A 27,547-nucleotide genomic window follows, 5' to 3' on the forward strand; every position below is an offset into this window, starting at 1 on the left:
AGCCACCTTGTGGACGATGAAGGGAATGACAAGGGAATGTCACTGCATGCCAAGGACACGAGACTACACACATGGTCTGTGACACTAAAACAGGGTGAGGGAGAGCTGCCCTGATGCCAAGAAAAATGGTGAGAAGTCAGATTACAGCTCATCAGCATAATAAAAGCAGACTAAAAAGGCAATAGAATTTAACCTTTGGTGTTACCTTCAGCCACATGGAAACCTTGAAACTTTACAGGCTGTGCATAGTTGATCATTGTAGACAAATATGGATGGATATTAGTGGTAGCACCTACATACTTATATGATGCCATCCATGCCTGCTCATCTTCTACAGTAACCAGGCCCTACAAACACAATGAAAGGAATACGCACGTTGAGGACCTCGGTGGGACAGATAAATACATGCTACAGACATCCTCACTAAAGATGATCTTTGCATACAAATAGAAAGATAAAGACCTTTTCTTTCTCAATTGTGCTACAAGATAATTTTAGAAGTTCATGTCTGGGGTGTGTGCCTAGCTCAGTCAGTAGAGCATGCGACTCTTGATCTCAGAGGGTCATTATTTGAGCCCCACATCAGGCATGGAGTCTACATAAAGGAAAAAAGAAGTTCATGTCTATCATAGCCCCTAATAATAGAAAAGGAGATAATAATAAAATATGAGGCTAGTCTTACATTTTTTTAAAAGATTTCCAGAGGACTTTAAAACAGTCAAAAAAGTAAATGGAAGTTCGCAGCAATCTATGAAATATATATAGCAGGTATTATCATTTATAATTTCACAAATTGTGGCATAAGGTGGAAAAACAGCTTCCATGTGTATCAGAATCCCCTGGAGGGCTTGGTCAAACATAAATTCCTGGACTTCATCATCAGCATTTCCGATGAAGTGAGTCTGAGGTGAGGCCCAAGTATTTCCATTTCCATTAGCTCCTAAGTGCTAATGATGTGGCTGGTCTGGGGACCACACTTTGCTTAATACCGGTCTAGAATTTTAGCCACATATGTAAGTAGTTTATGGTACATTTTTAAAAAGCTTATTCTGAAACTAATCTGCTAACCCCCTACATAGGATATGTCAAAATTGCATTATTTTACAAAAAGGAAAATAGAAAACAAATTATTTCGGTTTATTTCTTGGTAAATCAGAACAAAATAAACAACAAAAATAATACTTTCAAAAACAATCAACATTTTGCTGAGAACTTTGAAAACCCGATGAAGACTTACTTCATCGGAAAACTCTGAGGATGAGGTCCAGGAATTTATGCTTTAACAAGCCTTCCAGGGGATTCTGATTCACATGGAAGTTGTTTTTCCATTTTATGGCATGACTTCCTGCATAGACTGATATAGGCGGATGAACTGCTTAGTCCATATGAATCAATTCGTTAGTTAAAAAAATGGTCAGACTGTCTTATCTGATGACTTGACAATCTGGGCATTCTAAATCATCAAGCTGACTCCACCAATAAAAAAAAAAAACCTGAGATAAACAATCAGATAATATAATTTATTTTTATTTTTAATCATTCCTTTATATGTCCCATCCACCCAAATAAGGGCAGAGGCCATGTCTGAGTCCTTTCTCGGGTGTTAGTAACACCAGGACCACATATTGGGCACTACATGCTGAATTCCGGGATGCACCACTTCATTACTGCCAGTAACCAGGTGGAGTAAGGATTAGAGCTCCACTCACTGACTGGGGCCTTGAGGATTAAAACAATGTGGTCACAGTTACTTAATTAATACATAGCAGGGACTAAACATCAACCTCTGCTTTGTTGACCTCAATACTTTATGAAATTCTAGAAGAGAAGTTCATGAACATGATGGGAGGGATTGAGATCAGACTTACCATTACTATTCCAAACTTACTATTTAGACAGTAAGAATATAGGGTCTCCCTCCAAATAAGATAGGGCCCCACAGACAGCCAGACATAATGTTCTGAAGCTCTGAAGTATGGGAATCAAATTATAAGGCAAATTTCTGTGATTGCCACCAGTCTTGCTATTGTAATAAACTGTTCACATTTACTCAATAAAACAAACCACTGTGGTATCATGAAGAATGTCCAAGAGGACAAAAGAAACTAAAAATGTAACTTTACTTATAATAAAGTCGATATCTACTAACATCAAATAAAAGTCCTAGAATGTATGCAGTGCGAAATTAACCAATGATCCTATAAAATGCCAGTGTAGGGCAGTCCCCGTGGCTTAGCGGTTTAGCGCCGCCTTCGGCCCAGGGCATGATCCTGGAGACCCGGGATTGAGTCCCACGTCGGGCTCCCTGCATGGAGCCTGCTTCTCCCTCTGCCTGTCTGTCCGTCTGTCTGTCTCTCTGTGTGTCTCTAATAAATAAATAAAATCTTTAAAAAAATAAAATAAAATAAAATGCCAGTGTAGTCAGAAACAAGATCATCTTTCTAGTATGCTAGAACATCTGATGACCTAGTAGGTCACTTTTAATTTCAAATTCAATGTGTTGATGATTATGTGCTCCTATAGGAATGAAATCTCTAATGCCAACTAAGTGCCTGACTGCACTAAACACTTGTTTTGAGGAAAATCATCCTATTCACCTGCCCTAGTTTTGTGATTTTTATCAGGAATTAATCATTTCATCACTGTGAATAATTCTTTCTTTTGAAGACTGTCATAATTAGATGCATTAAGCATCTAAATATTATAAACAGTAAGCCTGACATTCCATGGCATGAGGCAGGGAGTGGGAGATAGAGTTGACCATATTTAGTACAAACTGTTCAATATTAGAGGGCCACATACAGTATTTTATAATAAAAAAATTGCACAAGGAAATTATTTTCTTACCTTTTTGTTGATTTCATGTTCAAGGTCATCCGACGCCTACATTAGAGAAAGATAATTATTTGTTTACTTCTCTAAAGGGCAAAATTCCAAATTTACTAGTCATACATATGTAAATATTTAAATAAACATATGTAAGCTTATTATTCTATTTATTTGTGAAGCTGGAAAACTATTGATGACATAAAGCCATCGGCAAAATAAGTACTGGAAAGATACAACAGCCTGTTTTACATACTAGAAAAACAAACCTTAATAGTATTTCCCTCCTTTGTTCGTAATATTTGTCTACTTAGAGGTTTCCTTATATTAGCTAAATTATTTAGTGATGGAGTTTAGGAAATAACTTGATGTGGCAATCTCTCCTGATATGTAAAGGGCGGCAAGTACGAATGGCTAATTCAACACTTGTGTGGGTACTGCTAAAGGCTCTATGTGGTTAAAGTAGCATCAAGGTAGGCACTGAGTCTTAGTAGGCATCTAAGAATCTCAAAGTAGTGGCAATACTCCCTATCAGAAGAGGGAGGGTGTAATCAAAATGTTCCTTTGGCTTTTTGCTTTTTAAACACTTTCCCATTTCCCTACTACCAAATAAGCACCTACCTGCATTTTCACCCACCGTCTTCAATGATTAAATAACCCTGCTCCCATCAAAGACCACACCCTCACATCATCATGATACCATATACCCTCACCTTCTCAGGGAACTCAAAGGCAGTTAGTTATATTCCTTCTCTCTCTTGCAAGACTAATCTCTCCCTTTCTATGGCACCATTTCCAAGAGTTTGCAAACATACTCCAGATTCATTCGTTCTGCAAATAACACTCCCTTGACTCCTCAGGTTGCTGTTAGCCACCAGCCTGTACCTCACTTCCCTTTACAGCAAAACTTCTCAAAAAGTATAGTCTCTACTTATTCACATCTGCTTCAGTGGCATCCACCACACCGTTGAAACTTCTCTTTTCAGTAGTGAAAGGAACCATAAGGAAAGGAGGGGAAACTGAATAGGGAAAAATTAGAGAGGAAGACAAACCATGAGAGACTCCTAATTCTGGGAAACAAATGGGTGCAGAAGGGGAGGTAGGTGGAGGGGTTGGGTAACTGGGTAATGGGCAGTAAGGAAGGCACGTAATGTGATGAGCACTAGGTGTTACATACTATGTTGGCAAACAAACATTATATGTTCTCACTCATTTGGGGAATATAAATAATAGTGAAAGGGAATAGAAGGGAAGGGAGAAGAAATGGGTAGGAAATATCAGAAAGGGAGACAGAACATGAAGACTCCTAACTCTGGGAAACGAACTAGGGGTGGTGGAAGGGGAGGAGGGCGGGGGGTGGGGGTGAATGGGTGACGGGCACTGAGGGAAGCACTTGACGGATTGAGCACTGGGTGTTATTCTGTATGTTGGCAAATTGAACACCAATAAAAAAATAAATTTATTATTAAAAAAATAAACTCCCATCAGACTATAAGCTCTATGAGAGCTGAAACCAATCGTGTTTTGACCTTTCTGGATTGTTATGGCCTAGACTATGCCTAGCACCCAGCAGGTATATAACAATTATTTTTCATGGATGAATAGTCAGATGGATGGAAATACTTTCATGTTTATTCTACATTAGGAGGGGGAGAAGATATCTAACTTGTAGGACTGGTTTTCTAATGAGGGGCTTGCTTGGGATGCTCAGGTAGGCCATTTTGCTAATGACTTCAACATGTTAACCTTTGTCACCAGGCTGTTGTTGTTGTCTCCCTGTTCATCAATAATAATGCAATAAATGATATTACTTAAAGGATACTAAATAGGTGGTGGTCAACACTGGGCATGGCTAATGAGCAACTCAATGTCCTAACAATATCGTACATATCTTGCATTAAGATATTGATCCTGGTTACCCAATGTAGAAGGGCAATTATAGGCTACTTTATTTTCTTGTGGATGTCACATTTTAAAAATTTCACAACTAATAGCTGCTACCTCTTCTTGACAGTCATGAAAAAGAGGGGCACCAAGCCTCTGACCTTCTTGACACTATTTGCAACAGCCTCCTTGTGACCCAAGTCATCAGCAGAAAGTTCATTTCCAAATTTGTATTCAGGGTGAGCTTCCTCCTCTTGGTCAGCTGTGTGAAAGACAAAAGGAAAACCCATGAAGCTAAATTACTGCCAGTCAGTCAGATCTTCTTCATAACCTTGGGTGGAGTGTAAATTCTTCCAAAGAAGCTAAATGAAAAGTGGGAACATTTGAATATGCAAATTTATTCAAATAAAACTTTCACTAAACTCTTACCTATTCAAGGCCAAGGAGCACATCTCATTAGCTGTTATTTCTCTCGCGTCCAGCATGATATTTGCCATGGGCATGCGTGATGCTTACTGCATTTTTCTAAGTGAATGATTATTTCCATCCCATTACACTAACTGTAAAAATTAAAGTCTCAAGCACTCAGGAATATCTATGACTTACAAAGTGTGTTCTGATCTTCCCTGGGACTTAGGGAAAACCAAGGAAGATATAAGAAAAGGAAAATACACTTGATAATTTCTAAAAACAGACTGTTTATTTGAATATTATGGATATAGTGACTTGCAGCTGGGTGTGTTGTGACATAAAAGAGAAAGAACTTGGAAGGACTGTACTACACCTGTAAACCTCCTGTCAAAGCTGGCTTAGGTTTAACAGACTAGAATCATTCCTTGGGCTTATGCTAACTGGGAGGCTGGAAGTGGGTGCTAAATAAAGCTGATGCCCCAGGAGCATGGCCTGAGCTGAGAAATGAGGCAGAGAAGCACTCAGTCCACCAGTCCAGAAAGTGACAAGAACTCTGTCCTCCCAAGGCTGTCAGTGGAAAAAGAATCATCCACAGAAAAATGAACCACATGCTGGTGTGAGATCTAGATTCCCATGATCCCCATTCTGAAAAAGCTCCCAGGTTAGGGATTTTCCCCCCAAGCTTTCCAGCATTAGGAGAAACCCACAGGCCTCAGGACAAGGCCAGCACTGTAACCACACAGAGCATGAGGGACTCCTCCTGGAAAAAAAGTGAAATAATTTCTGAGTATAGACTCCCAAGAGTAGGAAGCAGACCCATAAGAATTGGAGAGTTTTTTTTTTTAAAGATTTTATTTATTCATGAGAGACACACACAGAGAGGCCGAGACATAGGCAAAAGGAGAAGCAGGTTCCTCTCGGGGAGCCTGAGGTAGGACTCGATCCCAGGAACCTGGGATCATGTCCTGAGCCAAAGGCAGACACTCAACCACTGAACCACCTAGGCGTCCCTGGAGATTTTTTTTTTTTTAAGCTTGTTTAAAATGTGCAAAGAACTCAAGAACAAGAATCAATGAAAAACTATTTCATCAGTTCTCAGATGCATTTTTTTTCACATATTAATATTTCTGGTATTGTAACACGTTTTTCAATCAATGGTATTTTACAGCGAATAGGAAGCAGCATCTTTCTTTCTTAGTCTTTCAACTGATGGTATCTTAGATTTGGAATTTCTTAAGGGATTGCTTTTTTGCAAAGTGTTATTCCAGATGTGGAAAAAAGTGAGGCAAGACCGAAAGACACCCTCCCGTTTTGGAACTGGTATTCTGATGAGTGGATGAGTGGAGGCAGAGGATTACAAAGAGAAAAGAGCAGGTCATATAGGCCTTTGGCAGGAAACAAAAAAGATTTATGGAGCTGGAATAGGTCTTTTAAAAAATCTAGAGATAAGGAGACAGATTCAGAGATATGATTTACAAATCTGAGGTCACAGAGTAAGTATGGACCTAGATTTCTCTAGATTCTTAGCATGACACCAAGATTCCATGACTACTGGATTTCTATGACCCACAGTGTATAAACAAGATTTTGAAACTTCCTACTATTACTATCAGATTTCCATTTCATATATCTCTTAGTCTAACCTGGCCAGCCAGGTATAAACTACTTGAAGTCAAGGAATGTGTCCCAAACAAATCATAAAGACTTGATACTTTAAAAAGTATGAAAAGAGGCACCTGGGTGGCTCAGTCTGTTAAGCATCTGACTCTTTGTTTAGGCTCAGGTCATGATCTTGGAGTCCTAAGATCAAGCCCCACATTGGGCTTCACACTCAGCCAGAAGTCTGCTTGTCCCTCTCCCTCTGCTCTTCCCTCCCTGCCCCCTCTCTTGAAATAATAAATTTTAAAAAGAAAAAGAGTTGTATGAATGAATGTTACCATCTCTTGATTGTGCAAGGATGCACAGACATAACCACAACCACATACAGTTTTGGCATTCCCTATGTTTGTCACACAGTCCTGGAAGCCATGTGTCCTTCTGAATAGAAATCCTGCCTAATGAATGGGCACACACTTTCATTGACTAAGGGCCTTTGCTATTTCCTACAGCCTCCAGGCAGGGCTACCCTTTTGAGCTATGCTTGGTTTCCTCTTGCCTGCTGTGTTGGAGTATTTAAATTAGAGACTCTAGCCATTCATGTACATAGGATCATACTGTGACACCAGGGTAATTACAGCCAACTGGTTGAGTTGATCAGAATTAAGCCAGGCATCACTGAGGGAACCTAAGCATCATGTATAACTGGTGTAGCATAAACCTGTATACCCTTAAAAAGAAATTCAAGTGGATGATTTTGCTCTCGCAGCTAATTTTCTACATGTATGCTATCCCACATGATTATTTCTGTTCACACTGAATAACATGGGGGCCACCAAAGCCAAATATTTTGTAGGAATACTGAACATAAAAGGTGGGAAAGTACCCTGAAGGAATGATAAATGGAATCACACTGACCCTCATTTTTCATTACTGTGTGTTCAGGAAATTTCACACTTTGACCTCCATCAGTCATATTTTTTCCTCTAAAAATTTTTTTAAACAATTTTGCATATTAGTGTTCTCTTCATATTCCTGTATATTAGAAGGGCAGGATTGTAAGGTACAAAAGGTCTTGAACCTGAAGTCAGGCAATTCTGGGATTGAATCTTAGTACCACTGCTCACTAGCTGTAGGGTCATGTGACTGCATTACCTCCCTAAGCTTCAGCTTCCTTTTCCGAAGACTGCATGTAATGATACCTATTTCATTGGGTAGAATAAAGATTATATAAGGCAGTGACGTAAACTGCTACATTCACAGCTGGTACAACAACGGTGGTTGACATTCATATTATTGTTATTTTCCTTGTTAATTTATTCCATTATTCTTCAGTTTGTTTTACTGGATTGTAGGATCTAGTAATGTCTTAAAGGTTCTTGACTACCATCTATAAAACATAACTGGAGTTAAGGAACTGATTTTACATAACATTCATCTTTTCAAATTTTTAGAACTATTTTCTTGACCTTTTCAAATAACATTCCTTTCAATATTTTACTTCTTTTTTTAAAGATTTTATTTATTCATGAGAGACACAGAGAGAGAGAGAGAGAGAGAGATAGAGACAGAGACAGAGACAGGACAGAGACGCAGGCAGGGGGAGAAGCAGGCTCCATGCAGGGAGACCGATGTGGGACTCGATCCCGGGACTCTAGGATCACGCCCTGGGCCAAAGGCAGACGCCAAACCGCTGAGTCACCCAGGTGTCCCCTCAATATTTTACTCTTAAATCATGTTTAGGTTTATTATTTGCAAAAAAATATTAACTAAATGTAATAGGCATCAGGGTTGATAGCATTTTCCAAAGACAGTTGCAAGAATATCCATTCTAGAATGTGATCTTGCCACTCAACCACCCCCTCGAAACTGGGCGGGCCTTAATTTTGCTTTGATGAACAAAATATACATGCAATGATAATAGGCCAGTTCTGGGCATAGTTTTCAAATAGTTTAGCAGCTTCCACTTTTTGACTCTTGGAACACTGGCTCTCAGGGTGCTCCATCTAGAAACTTGGCCACCATGCTATGAAGCCCAAACCACATGGAAAGGACACATGGGGTGCTCTGGTCTTCAGACCTTGCTTGAGTTCCCCAAAACAACTGCCAGCGACAGGAGTGGGCCATCTTGGACAACCAGCCCAACCGAACCTTCGGATGACTCTAGCTCCAGATGTCATCTGTCTACAAATGCCTAAGAAACTTAAGGGAGAAGCACTAGCATGAGCACAGATGCCCCCCAGAACTATGAGAGAAAGTAATAAAGTGCTATTTTAAGTCTTTAGACTTGGGGGGTGTTTGTTACACAGCAATAGATAATTTTAATAGTCATCAATTAAATAATTCCAGATATCTTTGCCCTCCTAGACACTCACTGCCATATATGACATATGAAAATACATCATTATGTCTGTTTTCCTGGGAGTAGAGTTCAACCCCTGGTTTGGACATGCAACACACACCATCACTGTGAAGTCTGTTCCATAGTAAGATATCTTTATTAAGCCATCCTTATTATTGAGCTTAGTTAATTCTCACAGCTTTCAGGTTTTCACTTATAGTATCAATCTTTCCTAAAATCTACTCATCTATTTCAGATGTTCATATAATAAGCCAAGAGTGTTTCTGTAAGTATTTCAAAATTATTTGGCCCCAAACCACTACATAAATCCAAGGCACTGTCCAACCAATAGGCACACAATGTAAGGCCAAGTCATTGTGCTAATCAATTTTCATACCACATAATGGAAAAATAATTTTCTAAAAACACTGCAAACCTTTAAAATGACTCATTTAAAACCAAACATATAGCTGTGGCTATATGGCTCAAATAAAATAGAAGCTAGTAGTAAATACTCAAATATTAAAAGCAAGGCTGCCTTTTCTAAAATTATCTACTTATATTGGTAATTCTGGTGAGCTGGTTATTTGAAAGAATTTGAAAATTTAATACTGGGTCCCTACTCAAGTTACTTTCCTTGTAACTTGCCTTACTACTATTATAATTAAAACATCGAAGTTTATGTTTCTGTTTATAGGAAAAGATTGCAAAATGCTATTTTTATTCCAATCCCTTGCCTTTTATAGCAAGGATTCTCTGGCTCTGAATTTTTGCTGAGCAGCTGAATGCACAACAGGAAGGGAGATGACTAAGCCACAAAAATCTAGTGCCCAGGTAAACTGGAAGGAACATTTGAAAAAATACCAAAAAATACCAAAAGATTAAAGTCTGGTGCATGAATACACACTTGACTATTAAGAATTAAACCATCACATTGTATAAAAGGATCCATGAAGATAAATTCATGTTTTTCTTATTTTAGAAAGTATTTTTGTGGGGTGCCTGGCTGGTTCAGTTGGAAGAGCATGTGACTCTTGATCTCGGGCTCATGAATTCAAGCCCCATGTTGGGTATAAAGAGTACTTAAATAAACTTTTTTTTTTAAAGTATTTTTTGTGACATGTAAATTAAAAGGAAACCAACTCACCACTTTCTATTTCCTCTTCATTATCATCCTCTAGGATGCTAACTGGGGCAGCAGATTCTCCAGCTTCCATCATGCTTTTCAAAGCCTCGAGCTGTTCTGTTATTCAAAACAAACAGGAAATATCAGTGAGGGTGACAAAACATGAGAGACACTTAACTCTGGGAAATGAACAAGGGGTGGTAGAAGGGGGGGTGGGCAGGGGGTTGGGGTGACTGGGTGATGGGCACTGAGGGGGGCACTTGGCAGGATGAGCACTGGGTGTTATGCTAGATGTTGGCAAATTGAACTCCAATAAAAAAAATTAAAAAAAAAAAAACAGGAAGGAGATGGTGACAGATGCTAGATCACCTGCAAAGCCTGAGTCCTCAGATCACCACTGAGAAGGGAATGTATCGCCTAGGTTCCTACTGGCTACATTCCTCACCCAGCTACTGTCTCACCTGGACCTGCTGGCCAGACTTCTTACACGATGCGCAACCACCACACTGTCTACACTTGATGAAGAACTACGGGAGAGCACGGGTAAAACGCTCAAAAGTTCTGGTCCTAAGCCTGAGATGAAGGCTCAGTTACTGAGGAGAATCTAAGGCTTGGTGACAAAGGCCCATGGTTTGGAGAATGATGTTAAAATGACATTAAAGGGACATGCACACAGGAGATGTGACAAAACTTCAGGAAAAATATCTGCAACTTATAGACTTGAGACTATTATCCTCCTGTATAAAAAGTTCTTGTAAGTCAGCAAGACAGATGAAATAATTTTGAAAATGGGAAAACATATAGAAGCACATTATAAATAATGATACATAAAGAAACTAGTTACCAAAAACATAAATATCAAAAAAACTAAAGTCTCATTTTCCTTCCACCAGTCAGGCACACATTCATACAAGATGGCCAAGAGCCAGCAGTAAGAATATAACTAGCATTCTCATACGTTTTGGTGAGAGTGTAAATTGGTATGATTTTTCTGAAAGACAGTATAACAAGATGTATCACAATATAAACTGTGCATGTGCTTTGGCCAACCTACTCCAATTGCACCAACTGACCCTAGGAGAAGCTGTGCAAATGTACAAAATGAACAATGACACATGTTTATTGTTGTTTTTACAGAAATGAAAACCCATCAATTTGGGACTGGTTAAACGGTAGCATATCTCACATAAATTCTGCATAGTGTTTCGTACATTATCAGTAAAGTTAGTATGTAGTAACTTTAGTAGGAGTGTAAATACACTCCATTGGTTGAATTAAAGATAATAAAAAATCAGTGTATTTAACACGACCCCAGTTTTATAAAAATGTGTTATGTTTATTTTTTTAAATGTGTTATGTTTAAACATGTATCTATAGTACATGTGTAAAATATATAATTCAGTGCTGTTTCATTATTTTCTTTTATTTTTCTTTGTTTTCATCCTACCATGGTATTATTGTTTTTGTAATGAATGATAATTTCTATAATTTAAAATCTAGAATACCTAGGTTTTGTAAAAACACAATGCAATCATACCAATATTTAATGCTACCAATTCACTGAATTAAGAGACTGGCTGAAAGAAAATATTTTCAAAGACCATCTCCAAGGAGAATATAGGGAAGATAGCTATATAAAATCATTTCTCTCTTTCCACACATAGACATATTCACATATTCACCCAGGACCCCTAGTTATGTATATCTCACAGAGGCAAACTGCAAAGGGAAAGCCATTAAGAGGACTTTAGAGCATAACAAATGATAAGACGCTAGTTCCTTCTATCTTGATAAATTCTAAAATTCCTCTTCCACTTTCTTCAAAATTTCTCATTTTGCCTTGGGATCATTCCAAATCCTGCTCCTTATGAATATATGAATATGCTTTCCCAATGCAGGAACCTACACTTAAATGTCAATGTGGCCCCTTAGCTCTGAAAAGTATACACAATACTTCTATGTTCCCTTTGTCTCCCAAATCAGTGGTTTTAAAATAGATTTCACTCTAGACTGCTGAATTGTCCACACACACAATGAGTGTATGCTTCATCACTGGTGTGTGTCTTTGACTTACTTTTTTCAACCTCAGGTTTCAGCCGTTTATTTTTGATGAGTATTTTTCTTTTGAGGTCATTGGGGGATGGTAAGGGCCTGCCTGGTTCAAGCTAGAGATAAACAGAAAAGGCTGAATTAATGATGTGCTTGTCCAGTTTCATTCCCCGCCCAGGGTGAGCAAGGAGGCCTGTTATACAGCCCAGTATCCACTAGGTGGTAGTCCGCAGTTTTATGTTGTCATTCCCTGACCCCAACCAGCCTACTCCATGCAACTTCACCTTAGACTGTAAACTTGACACCCACAGTCTCCCAGGGACAAGCAGAGGCACTCCACTTTCCCCAGCGGGAGCCGGGTCTGATGTGGGGTGCTGCTGCTGGGGGAAGGGGCTCCTGCTCAACTTCAGGTCTTGCTCTGCTTATGTATCAGGTAAAGTACAAGAGATCATCGCGATAGCTGGGGTCAGAACTGCTTTCCCAGGCAGGAGTCCAGTGCTCCTCTGATCCTCCCATGCGTCGGGCTGTATTAGGAAGCCTGTTTGCTCAGCAGGCTGATATAACCCCCACGCTTGGGATTATGGTTTTGTAGTTTCAGTAAGAGAATCAAGAAGGTGAGTGGTCAATTACTGAAACCTGACCCCTACTGTGGTTTTGTTTGCTTGGATTTATGTATGCAAAGGCAGCGCGTCCTTTCTTCTATCACCTCCGACCCATACAACTGTGCTGTATCTGGTCACCCATTCCCCATTCCCCACGCCTTCAAGTACACACCTACCCACCCTTCCACTCATCCATTTCTTCCATGCGCCCCATTCACTTTTTCAAAAGTAAACTTTATACCACTTACTACATGGAAGGCACCATGCATTCCTAGGTCTGTGTTGCCTCAAACAAAGCTCTTTGCCAAAATTCTGCTTCCTTCTGAAGCTTTCTGTAACTGCTCCATTCCCCAGTGATCTCTCTTGAATCTGGATATTTCTAGTAAGTTTTCAATAGGTCACAAGCCATCTTGTTTTGAAGCGATGGTTTTACCTTTGTGTTCTGTGTCTCCCCAACTGCCCCCCCCCCTTAAAACTGAAAGCTTTGCACTTCAGGGAGGTCTTACTGCCACGTGGATCTACTTACACCCCCCACAACACTTTTCATGTATGTGTGTATCACTCTATAAAGAATACAGCCATCTTTCCACAGAAGCAAGCACAAGCACCTCAACCCAATCAGAAAAGTAAACAGAGGGCCTAGGTAAAACAAAAATAAAATTAAAAACAAACAAACAAACAAAAACCAGGGCCAGGCACCTGGGTGGCTCAGTGGTTGAGCATCTATCTGCCTTTGGCTCAGGTTGTGATCCCAAGGTCCTGGGATCTAGATCCGCATCAGCCTCCCTGCAAGGAGTCTGCTTCTCCCTCTGCCTGTGTCTCTACCTCTCTGTGTCTCTCATAAATAAATAAATAAAATTTTAAACACAACTAAAAACAAAAAGACAAAACCAGGGCCCCATTTCTTAGTTTGGATTCCCTCAGAATCAGTGTCTGAGACAAGGATGTGAATATACCCAGGGTTTATTTGGGCAGCAGCGTCAGAAATGTCCATCGGGGGTGGGAAAGTGAGAAAAAGAAGGCAAGCAGCCAACCCCAAGGGGGTGTTATCAGGCAAGTTATCACCCAGGGGGCCGGCCTGTGGTCCTGCTGGGGAGCCTGGCTGGCTGGGCAGGACATGTGTGTTGGCGCTGGGCCTCCTGAGGAGTGAGGGAGCCAGCAGGGAGGGGTGTCAGTTCTCTGGCACTTCTGGCCTGTCTTTCACATATGGGCAGAGCAGGCTCCAGTGACCAGAGCACCTCCCCTCACAGGGAAAGCTGCAAGTGCCAGCAGCAGAATGTCAGGCCAGGGTGCAGGGAGAACAGGGAGTGCTGCGCAGACAGGGGCAGGGAGTGTGTGGCATGGCCTCCGCAGGCTAAAGACAGAGGGTGGGTGCAAAGGATGCAAATATCCTCGTGTCCTAATTTTTCCCCCAGTTTTGTTTGTTTGTTTTTGTTTTTACTACCACAGAGTACTTTATACTTAATCCCATGAGCTCTCTTACTACTCATATCATCTTGTGATGGTGGATCTTTACAGCTTGGAGGTTATGGATCCTTGCAAAAACGTGATGAACTCTCTGGAATAATTATATGCCAAAAAAAAATTGTACGCAATGAGAATGAGGTCACAGACCTCACAAAGCCTATCTATGGGCCACAGGTTAGAAGTTCTTTGCTTTATGAAGCAATTAACAGGTGTAAAAATGAAGTGCAAAAAAATGTATGTATAACATTTTTTGAGTATTTTTAAAGATTTTATTTATTTCTTTTAGAAAGAGTGAGTGGGTGCGTGCACAAGCACAGGGCGGTGCAGAGGGGAAGGGATAAGGAGGGGGAAAGAATCCCAAGCCAACTCTGCACTGAGCACAGAGCTTGATAGGGTCTTCAGTCTCACAACCCCAAGATCACAACCTGAGCCAAAACCAAGAATCAGTGTCTACTCAACCCACTGAGCCACCCAGGCGCCACTCCCCACCAAATATTTGTTTTGTTGGGACTTCGGAGCTTGAACTCGAGACTCTTGTGACTTCAATTTAGAGGACTTCTCACAGCAATGGGATCCTATGGGTGCTAACCCTATGTGCACATTTAATTCACCTGGAGGGCTTTTTAAAAAAACACCACACTCAGGCCTTACCCAGAACAATTAACTCAATCTCTAAGTGGGGCCCTGGCAAAGGTTTTTTAAAGATGCTAGATGATACTATCATGCAACCAAGTTGAGAACAACTGCTGAATATAGACTCTTGGCCAGTGGGCATTTTATAAAATTTTAGGACAGAGATCTCAAAAATCATAAAGACCTCAAGACCTTCCAAATTAAACTGAACCAGATGTTTATTTTATGTCTTTCTCTACACATCTGTCTGAAGCACAAAAGCTTTCCATACCAATGAATTTAAATAAATATGAAGATCTTTAGTCCTCTAGCACTACTTGACCCTTTAGAAATGAATTTCAAAACAAATCCATTCAGGTTAGAAATATGGTTTGCTAAAAATACATACTGGATGTGATTCAAGTGCTTGTTTCAACAGGAGATCCCCAAATAGATCTTCACAATATTTGGACATCTTGTACTGTTGATATTTGCTGGAGAGAGAGAGAGAGAACTGGCATTTGTAAATTCAAACATCCATTAACTGTCCAAGAAGAAGAAACATCCATTCCTAGGTGATTAAAAACTCCCACTCTGTAAAATCTACACTTGTCCCCTGGATGCTAAGCGAGATGCTGTTACATACCACAGACTTTAACTGGTATGGTAAAAAGTATATTTTGCCCCCCAAATTAAGTAAACAGAATAAAAATGGCTCTCAAAAAAAAAATGGCTCTCAACTCATCAAGTCTGATTTCAAATCTACTGCCATATCTTCCAACTCAGTGGAACTTCAAGCAAGGTATCTTGATCCCTCACCTTTTGTTTAGAGGAAGCATCTCTAATACATATAAAGAGGACTTTTTTTTCCTTTTTTTTTTTTTTTTTTTTTTTTTTTGGAGGTTAGAGGGGGTAGTGGTTTGGGATTTTTTTCCCCTTTCTTTTTTGTGTAAGACCAAGTGTCCTTGCCATTTCCCAAAACTATTCAGCTATTTAAAAAGATGTACAGCAGCAGTGGGGAATGAACAGTAGCTACTTAGAGTTAGAACACATCATTATACCTGCAGTGATTTTCAAAGGAGAGAATTACAGGATATTCGGATGTGACAAATGCAGTTTCCTTGATGGCTTGAATAACATCCTTTAAAGATAAAAAGTGTTAATGAGAGAAAAGAGAAAAAAAAAAACAAATTAAGGCACCTGAAGCCATTCCAAGACTATTAATTTCAGAAAGTCAATTCTGGCAATTAAGACTTGGAGAAGCCATTCACCTTGATACCTTTACAGGTGGAGTCCCCCTTGTGGCTGGACTCAAGTGCAGTTAATGGTTGATGACAATTTTTTTTCAAAGCTATCTCGGACTTCTCCAAAATTATGGTGCTATTAACTGACAAGAAATTCATCTTAATGGCATGCTGGCTCCTTGCTCCATTACTTGGTAAGACAGGTTCAAAGCTCATCTTTCTTGCTCAAGAGCAGGTGAAGTTTTGGCTATTTTCATTAATTTGATGAAACTGAATTAATTGTCTCTTATTAGCCTGATGAATCTTGAGGATGGGAGGTGACCAGAGAGGGGTTTCTCCTTGATCAAGCAACATGTGAGGTCAAACAGGAGGTGTTCTGGATGTCCCTCTCTGAACCAAAAGCTCGGCCATTTGAAACAACCTTTGAATGAGCTGAGAATGTCCTTCCCTCAGACAGCTGGCCTTGCTCTCTGCTTCGCTTTAGAAAGCATGATTTCAAACCAATGTTTCTAAAACTGGAGCATATTTGGTAAAAATCCCCAAATTCTTACTGGCTTATAGTTAGCCACAGGGAAAATGCCACCATTCAATTAAATGGAAAAACATTTTACAATAGTCATCTAGGGAAGTCCATTTGAAACAATTATGCCTTGGGTTAGATAATCCTAGAGTATTTTAGTGAGCACTTTCATGGCTAAGGTGGTCCTTTAATTATTCTTGCTTAAAGTTTCTTCCCAGGTGAAAATGCCTGAGACCTTGACTGTCCACTTGAGCTGACCAAGAAATACTCCTGGAGAGAAATTTTTGCTCTCTTCATGGGTTCTCCTTTGCTCACCTCCAGGCTGAGAGGACTTGGCCTTCTTTTCAGGTAAACTTCCTTATTAGTCTCCTTAATTCTCTAAAGAGGACATCAACCTTTCCTGTCAGTTTGGTTGGCTGTGCAAACTCATGGCTTCCCACTTTAATACTCTTGATACTGCTCAGGGAGTGCAATTCTTTCTCAGGGAACATAATCTTGAATTCATTGCTACTCAAAATTCACTAACATCTGGCTAAGAGAAATGGTATGCATGGAGTGTTATGGGTATAGGGCCTAGGCATCTGTTTTAACAAATACCTCTGGTGATTTTCCACATGTAGGCAGAACAATTGCTTTAGGTGTTGCAATAACTATTCTAAATTACACCAAACTGACAGAGACAGATGTATCTGAATATTGTCCAACCACAGAATTTCATTTTTTGACTTGTCTTTTGGCAGGATATCATTGGAGCATAGTGAGGAGCCTTGTAAGAAACCAATCTCCAAACTACATAGAGATCACCAAAAGGCCATTACTTGAAATGCCTGTTTATAAAACTGTAGATGCCTCTCTTTGAGGATCCTTGGGGAAAAGTCTTCTCTCTAGCACCAGGACTGGAAATAACTATGCTTCTTTGGACCAAAGGCCCTATTTCTATTTTATAAATCTTGTGAATCATCATGTTTCCTCCCTCCTTGTGCTGAATTCTAGAAAGTTTGGAGCCCATTTATGGCTTGGCTTGACAGTTTATAGGACTTCTTATAGAGCATTCATAAACTCTAACCTCACTAAACTTAGCTTCTTACTCTTACAGGTGCTATTAATAATCTATTTTATTTTCTGTATTCTATTTATCTTTTTATGCCAATTTGAAGTCCTTCAGAAATAGTGTAAATTGAGCATGAAAACAAAAGATTGTTTCTAAACAGTCTTAAGAGTCAGGGGGAGTCTGGCAGAGAAACCTCATTATATAGCACTGTCACCATTTGAAAGCAGCAGAGTTAAAAAAAGATGGTGCTATTAAGTGGAAAAAACATGTTTCTTGACTTTCAGAAAATGAATAATTTGTTTTCTCCACTTCATCTATCTCTACAATAGTTCAGAAAAAGACTATGGCTATTTTGAACTTACCTTAAAAAGGATATCTGTACACATAGCTTTTCCATGAGTTATTATTGGTTCTTGGTCTTCACCTTTTCCGTCCCAACAGTCAAGTTCAACACATCTAGGCACACAGTGAAATTGCAATATTGAACCCTTACAATAAAATAGTGTATGTGCAAATTAAAAGAAGAGATACCAAAATAAGTTGTTTTTTTTTTTTTTTTACAGAAACAGAACATGGATTAAATAACATGATTATTTCATGGAGTATGCAAGTTAAAATCATATTATATTCTTTACCATGTTGATGTCATCAAAAAGGGACTGTCAGAGATAAAGACAGACTTAAGAGATATAACAACCAGTGAGGTTCTGAATGAAATTCCAGTCATGACAAAGCTACAATGAAGGAAATCTGGGGGCAACTGGTAACATCTGAATATGGGTTGGGTTTGATGATGTTAAAGAATAAGTTTTAAAATTTTGTTAGGTGAATAGATAGATAGATAGATAGATAGATAGATAGATAAAACTTTGTTAGGTGAAATGATGTTTCTTCGACCATAAAAGAAAATGTTCTCATTGTGTCAAGTATTCAGAGACAGAAGTAGTGATGTCATTTCTTTAGAGTCTCTCCATACACAAAAAATAGTTATTAAAAAATAAGGTACTGGTTATTGACAACCAAGAAAAAATATCATGTAGCTACATTTCTTATTTTTCATAAGAAAACCATTTTCAATAATCTTTATTCTCAGAGAATGACATTTTAGAACTTTTAACATTAAGTAGAGCCACATTTGCCAATGCTTCAGATCACTAAGAGACTTAGCATAACTTCTTAAAAACATTTTTTTTTTTTTTGTAATTTAGAGGGGGGGATATCTAAAAATGTATAGTAAAAAATGTTTTTTGGTCCTTAGGAGGATTCTAGAACTTTCTGGGGCAGAGATCTTCTGTTCTTTCTCAAAGGTTACATGACCAGTATAATCAATTAAAGAAGAAAAATGGCCTTTTCATTCTGAATACTACTTCCTGTTTCTTTTAGAGAAAAGCCAATTAAATTGAAGGGCATCATATACAAAAATTTTTAAAAAGAAAATAAAAAAAAGCTGTCCTGAGTCTCTGACCTGCAACCAGCCAGGAGAACCTGTCTGTACATTTCTACTGAAGATTTCCCACCAAACTGTCGGCCAGTGAGATAGGTGTTATGTGAAGAACTGATGAAGTAGTGGGCCAGAGGGTGGTCCATTTCTTGGTAAAGTTCTAAACGATCCAGGAAGACTGGGGCATTTTCATCTGACATCAGATATCTGCAAAACCCATCACTTGATATGAGGCCTAGGGGGAAAAAGAGCAGTTAGTAGACATGTGGCTCTGGAAATACACAACTCACATTTTCTTCATGGAAGTTGAGGCAGCTTCATCAAAGTAAAGACTACTTCTCAGTCTCTTCCCCAAAGACCATCATCCTTCAGAACTTGAACAAAACAACAGAGCTGCACGTTCTAAGTAACCTAATGCATTCCACAAGACAGGTGGTGCTCTGCTTTCTTAAGTAGGATGGCTGAAGCCCATGATTCCCTAAGCTCAGAAGCACAGTTCCAGGAGCTGTGGTGACCAGGGGTCAAGGGAACATTTGTCGGTTCTGCTTCTACCACTCACTCCTTATGTTCTGGGGTCTCAACCTTCTCTTCTCTCAAATGGGGAGAAATACTGGCCACACTTGCTTTCCAGGACTGCCCTGAATGATAAAGAAGAATATTATATGAGAGGGGCTCTTTAAAAAGTGGAAAACAGGGGAGTCTGGGTGGCTCAGTTGGTTAAGCATCCAACTCTTGATCTCAGGTCAGGTCTTGATCTCTGTGTCATGAGTTTGAGCCCCGTGTTGGGCTCAAGAGGAAAACACAACTGTAGGGTGCTATTGTTCTCACTGGAATGGAGAAGGAGTTAGCAGCCATGCTGGGTTTAAACAATTCATTTCTCCTATTTTATCTATGGAACAGGATATGGGACTGTGAGAAGAATATTCAGTAGTCATTGAAATATGGCCCCAAGAGCCCTTTCTAGTAGGGCAGGTCCCTTGTGGTCTTCTCAGGGGAAGTGATCAATTATTTCTACATCTCCTACCCTGTCAACCATTGACCACCTAAGGTTTCTGTTTTTATTTAAGCATTTGCAAGTTATGAACTGATTTAAAACTTATTAAAAAAAGTACAGATGATAGCATAATAAATAACTCAGGACCTAAACCACAGCTTTGTAACATTTTACCTTATTTGCTTTACATTTTTTAGAGGAATACATAACTACAGATGTCTTTGCAGCACCCTGTGTTCCCACCCTCCATTCTCTTGCAGTCCCTCTTTCTACTTCCTTGTAGACGTCCACTTCCTAACTTTTTGTATTTAACATTCTCGAAATGGCTTTGTAACTCTACTACACATGTCCTTATCCAAACAATAGGTAAATATGAATATTTAAAAGCTTTTATAAAAGATATACCACTATTTGCATACACAACTTGCTATTTTTACATTTCCTTAGAACTTATTCAGTTAATATAAATAGCTCTTGTTCATTTATTTTTCCCTGAATATAGTAGAACATATAGTGGTAGTAAGTAGTACTGCAGAATGTAGAGTGGGTCCATCTATAAATACACCAATTTATTGTTCATTATTCTGTTGATGTGTATTTAGGTAATTTCTAATTATAATTAAACATACTACAATAAAAATCTGTGCACCTATCTCCTAGGGCACACACATCCATGCTAAAAGCAAATACTTTTTAAGGCACTGAGACAGATGACGTGATGGAAGAAACAGATAAGCCCTTCCTTCACGAAACATATTATGGAAAAGAGAGTAAATAAATTAGCAAATAAATAAAAGTGTAATGTAACATCATGAAAGTGCTAGAAGGAAATAGAAAGCAGGGAATGAAGGTGATAAAGAATGACCAGGATGCTGTGTTAGATACATGGCCAGCAAAAGCCCTTCTCAGGTGGTCACATTCATGAGTAGGGAGAGTGCCATATGCACATCTGGGGAAGGTCATCCCAGATAGATGGATCAGCAAATGCAAAGTCCTTGACGCAGGAGTGTGTGACCAAGGGGAGAAGTAGCTAGAAATGAGGCTGGAGAGGAAGCCAAAAGCTCTACCAGTTGAACTTAAGTCTTTGCTAAGTACTGTATGTAGGGAAGCCTTTGGAAGGTTCTCAAGGGTGTAATAACATGATTAAAATTAGTTTTTAAAGGTTTAGTCTGGCTGCTATATGGAGCATAAACTGTAAGGCACTGAGTAGAAAGAAGGAGACTAGTTAGAAGTCATTGGCATTGTCCAGGAAGACATGATGTAGGTAGGCTTGGATAGTCTGATGAAGGTAAAGAGGGTGAAAAGTGATTTATTCAGGACTCATTCTGAGAACAGATCTGGTTGGTTTTGCTGATGCATCAGAAATGATGTGAAAGAATGGAAGCAAGCCAAGGAAGATTCCAAGAATTTTGGCTTGAAAATCTGGGTGAATAGGGAAGTGTGGGTGGCTCAGCAGTTGAGCATCTGCCTTCAGCTCAGGGCGTGGTCCCAATCCAGGGGAGTCCTTCATCAGGCTCCCTGTGAGAAGCCTGCTTCTCCTTCTGCCTGTGTCTCTGCCTCTCTCTCTGTGTCTCTCATGAATAAATAAATAAAATCTTAAGAAAAAAAAATAAAGAAAGAAAGAAAATCTGGATGAATAATGGTACCATTTTCCTCGCTGAGAAGGGCACAGGTCTGGGTCAGGGATTATCAAAATATGCTGAACATACACACTTGAAATGCCCATTCAGTATTAAAATGGAGAGTTCTACTGCAGGTCTGTAGCTGAAGTTAGAGGTTAGGAGTGGAGAATTTGAAAGTCATGTGTGTAGAAGAAATTTAAAGCCACTGGCCTGGGTGAGTGCACTTCCTCTGACATCCAGAGCTGGGAACAATACAGGAGATTCTCTGGGGTACATACCTGGAGGTGAAAAGGCTGGGCTGCAGGAGAGGCATATTTTCCACTTTTCCAATTATTGCCAAAATATTCATCAAGATGGTTGGTTGTACCGATTTAAGCTCCACCCCGGAAATTTATAGGAATGCCTTTTGCACCACATTCTCACCCCACTTGATAATGGCAGATTTTGAAATTTGTGTCATTTGTGAAATGGTGAAGCTGATTTTTAGATGTGTCAAGGTAATTTTATAGAATTTAGGACCTGAAAGGACTTTAGAAATAATGAAAGACACACCTCTGTCATAACATTTATCATACTGCCAATGGACTGCTGAGCATTGTCCCTCAACAGATCACAACTGTCTTACTTACTTTTGAATCTCCAGCACTGGGCACAGTGTTTGGCACCTGTCAGCTCTCTATAAACTTAATAAAATGAACGCAGGGGAGCGAAATGAAATACTAGTTGAAAGACTGTACGAACTCTGCTGTGTTACAAGCAAGGAAACGGAGGCCCAGGAATATAGTCCCTTGCCCAAGGTCATACAGTGACAGGATGGCAACAAGAATCAAATCAAATACTGCAAAGTGCTATATTACCTATCAAGCCACTCCTCTGTTCACTTTAATCCCATGCAATGTAGAATAAATAACAATACTCAGAATATTTGTAGAGAGATAAATAAGGAAGCAATCTTGCTGAAAGTAGGTGGTTGGGGCCTTAGCAGGAAGTGTAACTGAACATCTTTGTGACCTGGAAAAATATCAGGGATGGGTCATGTGGTGTGGCAGGCCAGTACATGTAGACACAGGTTTTATGTGGGTCCATAGATTATATAAACCTCTCAGCCACATTCAATGAGATACAAAGAAAGAACTCAGAAACCAGAGGCCATGATACCCATGGGCACATGGAAGAGACAGAACCCAAACCTGAACCTCCCTTCAACTCTTTAGTGGGACACAAGGGTGAGGCTGCAGCTCAGGTATCTCTTCCCAGGACTTCCTGTCCAATTATAGCATCATCACCTGTCCCAACCTTTGCAGGTGCCTCCCACTGCTTTGAGACTGACCTTAAATTTCCTCTCCATGCCTTTCCATTGTCAAATATTGGAATGGACAGCACACTGTTTCCAATATATCACTGAAAGAGGCAGATGTTCAGAAGCCCCAATAACTCGCTATATTGATTCATATTTAATTTCCTATCAGTTGCATTTGTATTCCATAACAGAAGTCCAATGATGGGAAGGCTCATCAGGTCATGTATTAAAATTTGCTTGGCAAAACAAAGGGGAGAAAAAGAAGGCACAAACTTTTCTAAGACGTGAAATTCCTTCGAAGATTGCAAACAGACTGGGCATTTTTGCAGTCTGAGCATCATGCAATAGTAAAGGTTGAATATAAGAGTACAATGGGGAAAATATCATTATAATGTGTTTAATAATACAGGAAATTTAACATTCTACCTCAGGCAACATCGGCAAATTCTGATGTAAGGTAAAATTTATACTAGCTTAGAACAGGAAAAACAAAACAAAACAAAAAAAGCAGTCCATTAAAACTCCCTGGCTCTAGGGAACTCCAAAGCATTTAAAGATGCCTTTAACTAAAAATCCAAGAACGTTCAAAGAAAGTTGCATATAGTCTTTGCTTTTTCATTAATAAAGAAAATTATCTTTTTTTCAATTTTATTACCTTTTTTCTTCAAATCTTCATCAGGCTCATACATCTCGATGATCTGCATTGCCCTTTTTGCATCATAAAATGGGAATAAAATTTCATTCAGTCGAGGGTCTCGCTGATGCTATGATGAGAAAATAACCCCATTTAGGTTGACATTTCTCACCCTTGGGGTATTATATATCACTAAAGTACATAATTTCTAAAATAAAGTATATTTAAAGGATCACATTTATAGTTACAAAGATAGGATTTCACTGTCCTACTCTCTTTCTCCCTAAAATATACTTCAAAAGAGTCCATCTTTGGGAGTGCTTTGTCGGTTTCCCTCACTGAACTGGAGAGAGAATACAGAATATACTTTTTTTTCCCCTCCAAAAGCTAAAGGATACATAAAATGGTGTGCATGTCAATTGTGCTGTCTTCTAGTTCCCATACCATAGGTGAGAGGTTTGGCATAAAAATCTATAAAAAGTGAGGTAAAAAATCTTTGGCAGAGGAAAAAAAAAAGAAAAACAAAAGCAAAAACCAAAAAAAAAAAAAAAAAAAAAAAAAAAAACCCCAAATAACTCAAATAGTTAATATACTAACTGAAGTGCCAAAAAAGAAAAACAATAGTAACAAAAACAAAAAAATCCCTAAGGTTAAAACAGGCAAACATCTTTTCATTTGTATTATATATATTTTTTACATAGATTTTTACATAGAAAGATTTCTTAGGGAGTCTGCAGGCTTCATTTTCTTGAGTAAATATTTATCAAATCACACCAATTGTAATAATGATGATGACAATCAGCACAAGGATATGTAAAAATTATCGACAATATGAAAATCTGTACTTATCAGTAGTGCAGAAAGTCTTTTTCACTATGAAAAAGTAAATTTCCTTGGTTTGCTCCTCTGGGGAGGAGGAGTCCATGAATAAGGCACTTAGGAAGCTGGTGATGCCATTCTTTTCAAATCAGCACCTGGATGCTCATGGTACCATGAGAGGGACCAGGAGCAATGCTATTTCTGCAGTTCTGCCATCCAAACTTCACAGCAGTGGTGAAAAAAAAATCCAATTTACTAACTCAGCTACAATCTTGTGTGTGTGTGTGTGTGTGTGTGTGTGTGTGTGTGTGTGTCTGTATCTGGAGGCAGTGGTCCATGAAACTTCCTTAATGTTCACCGTGAATTGGACCCTGGTCATTCATCAAATCTATAACTTCTATGGAAATAATGGCAGATAAGAAGGTGTGAGCAAAACCTGGTCAACAGGTAGAACCTTGGCAACAATTCTTTACCCAAATATATGCACAGACGTTGAAAAAGAGTACTGAGAAGTGTTTAAGAAACAGTTGTTAAAGGTTCATATGGATTTCCCTTCCCCATTTGTTTTAAAATGAGAGTCTGAAAAGTGGGTAGCACAGAATGAATGCCTTTGGCCAATGCAACACGCACGATGTAATTTCCTCAAGCACTTGTGGCCTAGCCTAGCCTATGCAGGTCCGCCCACCTCTTCACCCATGTAAGAGTGTTAACTCATAAGGAATTGTTATCTTTTTGTCAGTTTATCCCAATGAAGCATGCTTCTGTTGTAATCTAAGAAATTACAGCTCACAACAGCTCACGTCCATGCATGTGCTAGAGCACATATTAACAACAGGCCTTGAAACCATAAAAAAACAAAACTCGTGGAGTTATGCAGAGAGAAACCGTGAGGTGGACCATGGAATGCCAGGCACGTGAAGGCATGCTACAATGTTGTTTATGAAATGGATGGGCATCATGCAACTCTAGAGCCCACTATTCAAGGGGACGACAAGCACCACCCCTCTGGTAAGAATGCATCATTCCAAAGAAACAAACAAATTAACAAACAAACAAAAAACTCTTTCTAGGCACATTTCTTCAACCATCTCTGTAAAATACTATCACGGAAGAAGATGGATATAGTAGGAAAAGGTCCTCTTTAGACCCCATTGCAGTTATGTTCACGGTTGGCCACTGTATTTTCCTTCCTTATTAAAAGTAGGCCTTTTTGATTTAAAGATATACTTGCTGGTAAGAATCTAGGACCCATGGAGATGATGGGGAAAATCCATATGAATTTAAAAAGTGAGAGAAAGAAGAGATTAAGCTGCAGAGGGAAGAAGAGATTAAATCAGGTAAAGGAGGGGGAAGCTAGATGCTCTGATGTGCTCTTTATATGCATATATATATATATGCATGTGAGCCCAATGTGACTTATAATGTAATCTGTTGATGGCAGCAGTGGCATCTCCCGCACCTGGGCATTAAAATGCAGATTCTCAGGCCCCACTAAAGACCTACCAGATCTGATTCTCTGGGGTGGAACCCATGAATCTGTGTTTAAGCAAGCTTTCCAGGTGATTCTGATGTGTTCAAGTTTAAGAAACACTGCTCTAACATGTAAAAGTATGCACGTTGCAAATCAGTAAAAGAACAAAAACAAAAACAAAACAACAACCAACCAAACCCCAAAACCTAAGTCCTGCAAGGACAGAATGCTAAATGTTTGAGATGTCCTAGTTAAAGTCCATTAATGTTTAGTCTCAGGGCATGATATTCACTAGAACATCCTGCCTATCAGAAGCAAAAGCCAGGAAAACAAGTCCTAAAATGGATGTATCATAATCTCCTAATTGTACATTTGCAGCAAATAAGCACTAAAAGGAGACAGTATGAAACTGCATTTGTCTTTGCATCACTCCACCAGATTAGCATAACCTTTGCTTCACTAAAATTTTCATGTTTCAAAAAGGAAGCACAGTACAATCTGGATAATCCAAAAGTAAGGAAGCAGATAAGAAGATTTGCATCAGAGTCACAAAACTATAATTTTTACATGAAAAAAAAAAAACAAGAGAAAAAGGATAGCTTCCAGGTGACCTCAGAGTAATAAGATTGCAGAAGGGTCCCACATGGATGTAAGCACAGTGGGGCAAATGTCTCATAACTCTGAGGGATCACTGGTTTTCAGTGGGGAAAGCAATGTACCTACGACATTCCCCGCTGGATGTCCAGAGCTTTGTCAAGTGAGATCTAAACAGCTTCTGAAAATAGGTCAAAGAACTGTACCCACATGAATGAAGAGACAATGGCCATTATTCCATTATTATGTCCTTACTCTTATTGAGAAGAGGCATCAACTGACTTTAACCCTAAGAATGGGAGATATGTTGGCAAAAAATATTCAGAAGAAATATAAAGAAGATAAAGGAATAATTTGTAAGAGTAGGCTTACCTGTAAGACTAAATACCTCCTTCTCTTTCTATGTCTATGTATTAAAAAATAAAGATATTATAAATGGAAAAAGATAGGCCCTTTCCTATATTCACCTGCAAAATAAAATAAATAAATAAATAAATAGGTCTAACCCTAATGTGATCATATAATGTGTGTGAGGTGGGGAGAGATCACTAGCCACAAGAAAATAAAGCAAATTCTGGATTATTCTAAGACCTTTCTCCTCTTTTTCTCCCCTTGATCTATCTCTCCAGCCCTCCATGCATTTCCCAATTCTGTGGGCCCTCCCCCTCAGTTATCATTGTGAGAGAATGAAGCTAAAACTGAAATCAATTTAGCTTCTCCATGGAAACGGGGAAAGAAATTAACTGAGGCCCAGGGACATTAAGTAGCCCCACCACAGACAAAGAACTGAGTTGAAGGCAATTATCTAACCACATGGCAGCTCACAGTGAGTGCTTCTACTAGCTTCCCAGACTCTGGTTTACTATTTTCTTAAAATAGGAAGAAGACAAGTTTCGCTTGGTCCACTGATGAGACAAAAAGGCATAGCTGTGGCAAAATTTTA

General features: G+C 39.1%; 1 protein-coding gene across 11 annotated transcripts in view; it reads right to left on the reverse strand.

Moving 5' to 3' along the window:
- PLCB4 (phospholipase C beta 4) overlaps positions 1 to 27,547 on the reverse strand; it is a 419,571-nt gene that overhangs the window by 63,684 nt on the left and 328,340 nt on the right. For all 11 annotated transcript variants that reach the window (XM_038571637.1, XM_038571634.1, XM_038571639.1 and 8 more), the window contains 10 exons: positions 23,742 to 23,850; positions 19,195 to 19,405; positions 18,092 to 18,185; positions 15,976 to 16,055; positions 15,324 to 15,408; positions 12,259 to 12,349; positions 10,206 to 10,301; positions 4,872 to 4,972; positions 2,848 to 2,883; positions 206 to 347 (listed from right to left, as the gene is read on the reverse strand). In XM_038571637.1, the coding sequence (XP_038427565.1) occupies positions 206 to 347; positions 2,848 to 2,883; positions 4,872 to 4,972; positions 10,206 to 10,301; positions 12,259 to 12,349; positions 15,324 to 15,408; positions 15,976 to 16,055; positions 18,092 to 18,185; positions 19,195 to 19,405; positions 23,742 to 23,850 (1,045 nt within the window). The remainder of the gene's footprint in view (positions 1 to 205; positions 348 to 2,847; positions 2,884 to 4,871; positions 4,973 to 10,205; positions 10,302 to 12,258; positions 12,350 to 15,323; positions 15,409 to 15,975; positions 16,056 to 18,091; positions 18,186 to 19,194; positions 19,406 to 23,741; positions 23,851 to 27,547) is intronic.

The sequence above is a fragment of the Canis lupus genome, chromosome 24 (genome assembly GCF_011100685.1).
Source record: "Canis lupus familiaris isolate Mischka breed German Shepherd chromosome 24, alternate assembly UU_Cfam_GSD_1.0, whole genome shotgun sequence".
NCBI classification, from domain to species: Eukaryota; Metazoa; Chordata; class Mammalia; order Carnivora; family Canidae; genus Canis; species Canis lupus.